This window comes from Antrostomus carolinensis, unplaced genomic scaffold, assembly GCF_000700745.2.
Source record: "Antrostomus carolinensis isolate BGI_N321 unplaced genomic scaffold, ASM70074v2 scaffold25937, whole genome shotgun sequence".
Lineage (NCBI taxonomy): Eukaryota > Metazoa > Chordata > Aves > Caprimulgiformes > Caprimulgidae > Antrostomus > Antrostomus carolinensis.
The window spans coordinates 9,969-20,598 of record NW_010327010.1 but is presented as its reverse complement, the minus strand read 5'-3'; the positions used below and the strand labels follow the sequence as shown (position 1 = coordinate 20,598).

General features: G+C 52.4%; 1 protein-coding gene across 1 annotated transcript in view; it reads left to right on the top strand.

The window, feature by feature from the left end:
• The window catches only part of WIPI1 (WD repeat domain, phosphoinositide interacting 1), a 21,128-nt gene that overhangs the window by 4,724 nt on the left and 5,774 nt on the right, over positions 1-10,630 (top strand). The window contains exons 3-10 of the mRNA XM_010171785.2: positions 1,493-1,589; positions 5,276-5,373; positions 6,626-6,718; positions 7,036-7,106; positions 8,026-8,133; positions 8,530-8,694; positions 8,954-9,061; positions 10,386-10,507. Of these exons, the coding sequence (XP_010170087.2) occupies positions 1,493-1,589; positions 5,276-5,373; positions 6,626-6,718; positions 7,036-7,106; positions 8,026-8,133; positions 8,530-8,694; positions 8,954-9,061; positions 10,386-10,507 (862 nt within the window). The remainder of the gene's footprint in view (positions 1-1,492; positions 1,590-5,275; positions 5,374-6,625; positions 6,719-7,035; positions 7,107-8,025; positions 8,134-8,529; positions 8,695-8,953; positions 9,062-10,385; positions 10,508-10,630) is intronic.

Genomic DNA, 10,630 nt, shown 5'->3' with positions numbered 1-10,630 from the left:
GATCTGAGAGTAATGGTGGAGCAAAGCAAAGATTTTTCTAATGTGGGTGTTTCAAGTTAGTGACTAAGCTCCACATTTAGATACTAAATAAGTGGCCTCATTTCTAAAGAGGTGGAGGCTTCCTGTACATGGGATTCGGGTGCTCCAACTTCAGGAGCTTGGATAGAGTCTGGCCTTCCGTTTTTATTGGGAGGTTTTCAGCACTTCTGGACACTTGGCACTAACATAGGTGGAGCTGTGAGCTCGCTGGGCTTAGAAAGCACAACTCCTCTATCAGATCCAAAGCATGGTCCCAAAAAAAAGCCTCTGTGCAAAATGCCTCCGTGGTAACATGTAGAGATCTGGACCAAGCTGAGACACAAAGCTGAGTGGTCACGGAGATGGTGGCCCAGTGCTAAGGTTAGAGCATTAGGCTTCCTTTTTCCTTTCTGCTTTTCCTCCCCATCGCTTGGCAGCTCCTCTCTTAGCAGCTGCCTCTTGGCTGACTGGCTGGCTGGGTGTTCCTGATGAGTTCAGCAAAAAAGGTACAAGCACATTAACTTGGAAACACTCTACCCATCTGCCAAGGTGGGATAAATGTGACTGTCCCTAAACCAATGTTTCCCAGCCCAGTTTTTATGCCGTTTTGCAGGGTAGATAAAGCAGAGTCTTGCCTGCTGATGCTGAGTGAGAAAAGAAACATTAATTTGCTGAACAGATCAAGTTTAGCAGCAGTGGGAGGCCCATCACCTCCATGTTCACTCCCAAATCAGGAAACAAATCAGGGCGAGGGGCACGTCGTCCCATCTGTAGGCACACTGACAAGCAGGGTTGACAGCTTGTCTGCTGCCTGGTCTTTATCATCAAAAAGTAATTTGCTGTGAAAAGAACTGCAAAGAGAAGTTGGGGTAGGAAAGGATGGTGATCAAGGCCCCACGGCTGGGGTATAACTCTGATGTGTCTTTCTGTTCCTGGGGTCTGGGGATGTGGAAGATCAGCTCTTAGAGTAGCAGAGAAGAAGTTGTGATGTTTTAGCTGCTTTCTAAAGCAAGACCAGATGCAGGCAGCTCTCAAAAGCAGAATCATAGAAAATCAAAGGTAGTGCAGTGAGAGACGCAGAAGTGATCAAGGCCCCACGGCTGGGGTATAACTCTGATGTGTCTTTCTGTTCCTGGGGTCTGGGGATGTGGAAGATCAGCTCTTAGAGTAGCAGAGAAGAAGTTGTGATGTTTTAGCTGCTTTCTAAAGCAAGACCAGATGCAGGCAGCTCTCAAAAGCAGAATCATAGAAAATCAAAGGTTGTGCAGTGAGAGATGCAGAAGATGGAGAATGGAGAATGGAGAAGATGGGGATGGAGAAGCAGAAGAGATCGTGTTTCTGTTACGTTTCAATGTGTGGGAAATTCCTGTTGAGTTTCTCTAACAGTGAAGATTTGGGTGTGTGAGCTGTGGGAGCAGCAGACAGAGTGCCCACGCTGGTGAGGTTCTGTTGCATGTCCCTTGTGTCCTTGCAGAGGCTGGTTGTTTGCCTGGAGGAGTCAATTTACATCCATAACATTAAGGACATGAAGCTTTTGAAGACTATTCTGGATACACCTCCAAATACAACAGGTAAGCACGGAAATAACTGGGTGAAAAGGTTTGATCAGCTCTGCAGGAGCTTTGCAGAGCCACTTGTGTTAGAATTTAAACCAACCTGTGGTTTGTGTATCCTAATTCAGCACTGGGGGGCTGGAAATATACAGAGGCAGTGAGTCGGGCTTGGGAGAGCAGAAATCCTGCTCTGTCCTAAGCAAATGCATCAAAGGAGAACAGAAATGGTCAGCGTGGTTTGACTTCATCTCCCAGGTTTGGTCCCTTCCTGTCCTCCCCCAGGGTGTCCCTCCAGCTCACAGCTTCTCACAGTGTGCCTTTATTCCCTTTCCCAAGCAGAAAGCTGGAAGGCAGGCAAGGACCACAAGCATCCCACCCTATATAGGACAACTTGAAACTCTCCCTCCGGGGCTCCCTGCCTTTCCTTCACGGTGCCCTGCGTCAGAGAATCCCACAGTGTTTTTTTCTCTCCAGAGAAAGGAGCCCCACTTCCTTGTGCTGCCAGCATGAGTCAGCTCTGCAGCGTCACGCTGTGCTGCAGAGCTCAGCACTCCCTGCAGACCTGTGGTTAACCCAGCTTCTCTTTTTGGCCATGGACATGCACTGCTCCATTAAGGTAGAAAGCTCCTGTGATTACTGATGGGCTTGGGGTCAGCTCTCAAAGTGATTAGCGCTGTGAAGATCACCCAGGACAGAAAAGACAGCCAGGCACAGCGTTAATTCCCTGCCAGGGAGTTCCCAGGAGCTTGGACTTGCCACTTGATCTTATTCCATATCTGCTGCAAACCCAAGGGGCAGGGCAGGTGGCTGCAGAACAGATCTTCTCTGTGTGGCATTGGGTGAATCCAGCTTCCCTGCTCATGGGAGAGGAGCTATTTTTAACCACGAAGAGGGAAACTTGGCCGGGCGCCTGCGGCGGCGCTGCCGTGCGTTGTGATATCCCGGTCGGTCGGTCGCAGGCTGCAGCGTCGTTTCATGGGTGGTTGATTGGGAAGTTGCTGACGTGCTCATGCCTGGCTTCTGGGTTTTCAAGGGATGTTCTTCTGGAGGATCCCCTGACCTACTTGAGGTCTCAACAGATGGTCTCTCCACGTGAATTAAACATACTAAATAGTGCAAATATCATTAAAGTTTAAAATCTTCCCGAGAAAGCCCAGCAGAGGCAGGAAGGGCAGGGATAGCCAGGCCTGAAGCTGGTTTGCAGTGGGGCTGAAATGAGCAGGTCATGGTTTAAGAGGAACAGCAATCAGTGCTCACCAGGCCAGGACCAGGCTGCTGTGGATCACAGGACTTCATAAGGGGCTTCATTTTTCAAAACCCTTTTACCACAGCAGCTGCTATTGAGATGAGCTGAGTGACAAGAGCTGTCCCACACGTGCTCCCTTTGTCCCCAGACCATCTGCTTTGGTCCCAAGCCTGACCCTGAGGACAGCATGTCCAGGAGGCCCTGGCAGTCCAGCCTCACCAGTCTTTGGACAACACTTTTTGGAACAGGGATCTGGTGGTGAGGGGGTGTAGGAGCACACAACAAGTGTGCCACCTTCCAAAGTGTGTGCCCTGGGCGTGGTAACACCAGCACGGTGGGGACTGGGATTTGCTGCACACCCACTGGCCAGTCACAGTGGGGTCCCTGGCTGTTCTTGGCCAGGACCTGGCTCCCAGTCCAGGTTCCTCCACGCAGGAGAGGAACATCCCCATGGTAGGAGAGCCTGTTGTTCTTTATGTGTGCTCAAGCACCCTATGGCTCATGTCAGGGGTGGGATTTGCACCGAGGAGGTCACAGTGGTGACATGCGTGCCATGGGGGCACATCTCAGGGTCAACTGCAGCTTTGGAAACCACCTCACATGGCTTCTCCCAAGCCCCAGATCCAACAGGACCTTCTGGCCTGGGGGCAAGGCCAGGCTTCTTGGATGCAGTAGCTTTTTTCCATGCTGCTCGAGGAAGCCACCAGCAATGCGTCATTCCTAGAGGTGCCATCCTGAGCAGCACCAGCCTGAGCCCACAACTGCATGTACCAACTCTTGTCAGGGCTGTGGGGCTGCTGAGAGCAGAGAAGCATCTTCAAAGGCTGGTCCCTTGTGATCCTTGTTCTTTGTGTGTCCCTGAGGTCAGCCCAGTACACTCACATCTGTGTTTTCCCCTGGCCTGGTTTCCCAGCCGCCTCTCCCAGCCAGGCGCGGAGCAGGGGAGCGGGTGACTCACACCAGCCGCTCAGAGCTTGCTTTGTTTTAACTTCAGCTTTCTCTAGATCCTCCGCTTAAAGAAAGGGCTACGCTGATCCCCCTGCGCTGCCTGGGCCAAGGGAAGACCATCCTGAAAAGACAGGATGCTCCTCATGAGCAAAAAGTCTCTGGGCTCTCTCTGCCTTCCTCCCACCCCTCTGTCTTTGGGTGCCTTTGAATCGCCTGCACTTTGCCGCTGCTGTGCCTCTTCTCCCCGGTGCACGACGTCCCTGGCATGATGTAAACCTCTCTGATTGATAGGGAGAGGATCCCTGGGGCCCCTGGCTGATCCTGCAGCTCCTGGCTCTGCTGCGGTCTCTTTGTTTAGTTATAAACAATGACCTAAAACGAGAACTTCAGCTGATCCTCCTCTGCTGCTGGGTCTGGGCCAGGGCCGTGTCCTGACACGACGGGTTGCACGGCATGTGTGCGCGCATCCGCGTCTGTACGTGCACGCGTGCGGGTGTCCTGTCTGGGGAGTCTGGCAGCGTCCCCAGCAGCCTTTAACCCCGCAGCTTCCTCCACACACGGGACTAAGTGGGACCCCCCCTCTCTGGTGGGAGCACAGGAAGCTCAGGTCGTGCTGAAGCCTTGAGTTGGATTTGGGAGGAGCGAGCACGCTGACGTGGTGCAGGAAACAAGTGAGACCTGTTTCTGTATGTGACAGGATTCACCGGGATGGGTCCTGAGCCAGCAGCAGAAATGGGAGGCAGGAAGAGATGCTCTTTTCTGAGGTCACCTGGGGGACAGGCGGATGGACACATCCATCCATCCCCGTCTCATCCTGTAATTCCTGCTCGCTTTGAAAGGGATGTTTGGGAACCTTTATGCTCACGTTGGCATAAAAACAGATGGCTCTTACAGGGAAGAATTCCCCCTGTGGTTAAAATTTAGCTAGGTTCGAGTTCCTCGTCAGCCAGAAGCTCCCTGCACAATTGTGGCATTTCCTTTGTCTTTCTCCATTTCCCTTTTCCATTCAGAGAAAAGGAAACCAAGCTGCCCAGCCCCGCAGCCGCTGCCTTGCCGTGTGCCAGCCTTCGTGTGCCAGCGCTGTGTCCCCACCGCATGGCTCACCTGAGCTTTTAACCCAGCACCTACACCCTGCACACATCTGGAGGTGCCCAGATGTGCCTGGACAGGAGTCCCCTTAGCTCTGAGACCAGGAGATCCCTTGCTGTGTTTCACTCACCTATTCTTGCCTTCTCAAAGGGGATGATGAAGCCGTGAGCGTGCCCAAAAGCAGGACGTGGGGCTGTTTGTGGAGGACAGTGGCTGGGAGGAGGAAGGAGCCGTACTGTCCCATACCAGCAGATGTCCCCATGGCCGAGGCATTGCCAGCACACAGCCTATGTGCACCCAGTGCCGGACACTGTCCCAAAATGAGACAAAGCCTGAACCCCCTGCAGTGTCCATGGCTGTGTTTCTGCTTTCTGTCCTCCACCAACAAACAACCTCAGCTGTGTCCTTCTTGCCTTGCCAGGTCTGTGTGCTCTCTCAATCAACCACGCCAACTCCTACTTGGCTTATCCCGGCAGTGCGACCAGCGGAGAGATCGCTCTTTACGACGGAAATACTTTGGTAAGTGCAGAGCTCGCCCCTTTGGATACCGGCAGGGACTGAAAACAAACAGAACCACAGCAAAGCCAACAAGGCCTTTGGGAAGGATGAATAAATCCACTCCACTGAGTTAGACTGCAAGGGAATTGCCTGGGGGCAGGCACGTTCCTCAACCCCCTTGCTTGGACACCATGTGAAGCAGACAGCCTCTGAGATCAGAACATCCAGCCGTTTATAGTTCCAGACAAACTTAAGGAAAAATTTCTTTACTGTGAGGGTGTCAGAGCCCTGGGACAGGCTGCCCAGAGAGGTTGTGGAGTCTCCATCTCTGGAGATGTTCAAAACCCACCTGGATGCTTTCCTGTGTAACCTGGTGTAGAGAACCTGCTTTGGCAGGGGGGTTGGACTCGATGATCTCCTGAGGTCCCTTCCAACCCCACCAGTCTGTGATCCTGTGATCTCCCAGTACAGGATATTAAGGGAAACATGACCTGTTACCCCACAGCCCGAGGAGTTCCTATAGGGTGTTCCTATAGTGGCTTCAGCAGCGTATCCCATGGGATTGATGTGACCAGGGTGGCTCAGGGAGGGTTGGAGCTGCTCCAGGCGCAGCACAGGACCTGGAGCAGCTGCTTTGCTATGCTGCAGGCTGGAAGGGATGCCAGACCCCAAGTTATGAAGAGGGTGAGCCATCCAAAGATCCCCTCAGGAAATCTGTCCCTGGCTGGAAGCAAGGTCATGATTATCTGCTGTTTATGCCAGGGCTTTGGATTACATAAGGCTGTCACTCTGTACGTGCAGCGGGAGCTAAGGATCTGCAGCAGGGGAGGAGCAGAACACGAGGGGAGAACATGCTGCTGCTGTGAGAGGTACTAGAGAGGCCCTGGGCTCCCTGCAGGTATCAGGCTGGTGTCACTGCAGCAGGATTTGCTGTACAACTGAGGGAACTGCAGGGAGGTCAACTCTGTCTCTGCACAAAGAAATGCCAGGCTTCCGAGAGGGTGATCCCACAGCCTGGAGAGGTGGGGAGCTGAGGACCTCTTCCCCTGAAGTGAGCTTTCTGTAATCACCGTGACCGTAGTAGGTGGGGAATGAGCTCAAGGTGGGACAGAGATAAATACTGAGGATGTTGAAGGGGTACCAGAGTGTGATACGATCCCATGAATCCATATCTGCAGGCCTGGACAGGGTGCAAGGCAGGGAACGCCCTGCCCTTAACGCAGTCCGAGGAGCAACGTGTCTCTTTGTACTCACATTACCTTCTGCCCTCCAGAAAACAGCCTGCACAATTCCTGCCCACGACGGGCCTCTGGCTGCTCTCGCCTTCAACTCCACTGGCTCCAAGTTGGCAAGTGCTTCTGAAAAAGTGAGTGAATGCTGCTGTGAGCACCCTCCCTGCTGCCTGTGCTCTCTGCTCGTGGCTGGCAGGGGGGTCCCAGCAAGCCCAGCTGCCTGAGGACAGAGAGCAGGACCTCTGAGCTGCCCTTTCTTAAACACAACCAAGAGAGGAGGGGCACTAAAAGGACTCTGACTTTTAAGACACCGGTGTATCTGGTTCAGATTGACCCTGGCTGGCAAACAGGAGGGGCCTTTGCACGTCCCAAGTTTCCTGGGTGTGTCAAAGAAAGGGCTGGCGCTCTTTGCCCTGCTCCTATGTGATCTTTCCATGTGCATTTTTTGCAGGGCACAGTCATTCGTGTATTTTCCATTCCTGGTGGGCAAAAACTGTATGAATTCCGGCGAGGGATGAAAAGGTCAGTTCATTCTTCTGTCGGTGACAAGTATACAGAGGACTCCCGGAGCAGAAATATAAACACAGGGACAGGGCAACGTCAGATCCTGGTGGCTTTGGCATCTTTTGCAGAAAGAAAACAAGAGCGAGCGTATCAGATAGAAATGTCATTGTGCCAGACAGCCGCGCTGCGCCCAGCTGCCTCCGGCAAGTTTAGTGATTCAATTCAGTGTGTCACAGAACAGGGCAATTGCAGAGAACAGAGATAGATTCTGTCCATTTACTCTGTCCTTTCTTGTTTCTTACTTCAAATAATGAAGTCCCCAAAGTTATCAGCCCAATTCTTGCCCTCTCAAAGGAAGGGTTTGGAAGCTACTAAGTCATTCGTGCAGAGCCCAAGTCTCCATGGCAGGGCTGGGCTGTTGCTGCTCTTCTGCAAGCTCCCTCCAACATTTTCAATAGATCTTTTCCTGACTTTTCCCCATCCCTGACCTGCCTGTGATTTCACACCCACTTCTGCAAGGACAAAAAGTGCCGTGACTGAGACACTTTGGCTCTGCTGAGCCTACTCAGGAGATGCCGCATGCATCTGGCTACCCAGCACTTTGGATATCCTCCCTGGCCTTTGCGGTACCAGAAGCTTTAGCTGCTGTAACGAGGCCGGAACAGATGTTCACTCCACAGCCAGCTCTGTGAGCAAAGATGTTTCCACCTCTCTGGCTGTTTGTCACTACCTCAAGGTTCCCCTCAGCTCTGCTGAGCAAAGGGACTTGGGGAAATGCCAGTCAGGCAGCCTGTGGGACTGGCAGCAGCCAGGCAGGGTGCTCCTCGCTGTATATGGGTCCATTTCCTCCTTGTCCTCTTCTCTGTGAGCAAAATGGAGCAGTTCCCCTTGAATGGTAGGCCATGAAGTGACCACTCTTGTCTTTGCTTTGCCCTAGGTACGTGAACATCAGCTCTCTGGTGTTCAGCATGGATTCCCAGTTCCTTTGTGCTTCCAGCAACACGGAGACAGTGCACATCTTTAAACTAGAGCATCTCACTGACAGGTGAGGGGGTTAGCCTGGTTTAACCTGCCTGCCCCAGGGGTGTCTCTGCTTCAGACATCTGCCTGTACACAGCTGGCCTCCATTTCCTCACCACCTACTTTCCATGAGCAATACCAGCTGTAAACCATCTCTTTGTGTCCTGCGGGATTCACTCCTTGGAAAAGCTACACACTGCATCCCTGCGGCCAGCCTCTCCAGGCCTGCTCTGGGTTTGTTAGCTGCCACTGTCCCCTGCCTCCATCCCAGGTATCCAGCTAGGCTGGTGCACAGTGTGTGCAGGTGCTCCAAAGAAAGCGTTTGCGTATCTGAGATCAGGATCATTTAGGCCTTTCCTGGTCTGGTTTGTGATGACTGATTGTGGTAACCTCACTGATGCTGCTTTGTGACCCCTCTCAGCCGGCCAGAAGAGCCTCCAACTTGGAGCGGTTACATGGGAAAGATGTTCCAGGCTGCTACCAACTACCTCCCTGCTCAGGTATCAGGCATGATGAACCAGGATCGAGCCTTTGCCACTGTCCGCCTGAACATCTCTGGACAAAGGAACATCTGTGCCCTCTCCACGTATGTATTGTCATCTGTGTGACCTCTCCACGTATGTATTGTCATCTGTGTGACCTCTCCACGTATGTATTGTCATCTGTGTGACCTCTCCACGTATGTATTGTCATCTGTGTCCCCTCTGTGAGCAGACTCAGCTATCTCTGCAGAACACCAGCGCTGTGGCCCCTTATCTTGCCCCCGTGCCTGCAGAGCACCCAGTGTGGGTGGGTGCTCTATCTGCGTGCGAGTGTGTTTGGACTCATGATGCTTTTCTCATTAGGATTCAGAAGCTGCCTCGACTGTTGGTCACCACGTCAGATGGACATCTCTATATCTATAACTTGGACCCGCAAGATGGAGGGGAGTGTGTCTTAATTAAGAAACACAGGTAACTAATAACCTTCAGACACATCTGATACAGAGGCTGATCATCTTTGTAAGAAATTAAGGGAGATTTCACCTGGAAGCACAAAATAGAGCAGTGGGAGCAAGAATGTTAGAACTGACTTGGTGATTTTAGCTGCCTGATCCACCAGACGTGGGTGGGAACCACGTCAGCAGGCAGGGACGTGAGGCTTCTTGCAGAAGAAACCAGAGACATCTCAGATCCCTAGGCAGTTGTTGGACATCTCAGCTTAAGACAGCAGAGGTGGGCAGGCTCTGCTTTAGGAGATGCCACCAGCAGCTGAGCACTGACCGTGGCGGTGGAAGGAGAGCAGAGGACCTTCTGCAGGTGTGAGTGGGTGCTGGAGAGTTGACTTTGGAGGGGGTGGGATGGTGTGGAGCGAGGCTGGGAGCTTCCGTAAACAAAAACTCACACGGATGCAGGCATGCAGTGCCAAAGCAGAGTCTTCCATGCTGCTGTTCAGTTTGTATGCAAATCTCATTAAGCACATAACCCCCCCTCCACACACACATACACACACACACACATCTGGGCTACTTGGCTCCAGATGTGAAGCCTTTTGGGGTGGGGTGCGATGTAACATGTGCTCTAAGCCGAGAGGTGGCTGCCAGCCAGGAAAATGCCAGCAGTTTTTTGAAACAAAACAAAACAAAAACAACCAAAAAAACCTCCAAACAACAAAAAAAAATACAAACCCACAAAACAAAAGCACTTCAAAGCTGCGCTGTCCAGCGTGCTCCGGCCGCCCCGCCGCCTTCAGACACCGCTGACGCCCGCCTGCTCCCATCCCGAAGTGGCCGTCCGGAGCTGGCAGGACAGCTTGCTATGTGGGTTCCTCTTAGCATCAGAGGACTGAAAAGGGCCCTTGGGTCATGAGTTATGTTACATCACACTATATCTCTGCTCAAACTCCCATCCTAAACTAGCCCGGGCTGCTTTTCTCATCTAGTCTGCTCCTGTTGGAAGCCCTTTGGAGCCCCCTCTGTGATTAGAAACACTGTTTGCCTTTGTAACCTAAAGCTTTTGTGGTCAATCTGTTCCCTTCTGTTCTCGTGCCAGCATTGTCCTCTAGCCGAAATAGTGCTTTCCCTATCTTCTGCTTCCCTCCCTGCTTTACTTGTGGAGCACAATGCTCTCCTCCTCTGCAGCACTGCTAGGGCCGCAGGCAGTGCCTAGATGCAGTGATGAAGATGGGTGATGTGCTTCTAGGAGATGTGGATGCATGTGCTTGTCTTAGCTGGTGCTGGGGGAGGAATGGTTGAGATCAGAACTACCTCTTTCCCCTCTCTTGCTTCTGTACAATTAGTCTGCTTGGCTCAGGAAAGATGGAGGAGAACAAAGAGAACGACCTTCGGCCTCCATTACCTCAATCTTACGCAGCGACTGTGGCCAGACAAAGCACAGTGCCTTCAACTTCAACCATGCCAGGTAAGCATCACATCTGCCCTTCCTCAGGCAGAAACAAGAAAGCTACCTGGGGCAAAGTGGAAAGTCTGCCAACTTCCAAGGGTTCAACCAGAAACACCACTTACGCAATGCGGACTGGGGCAG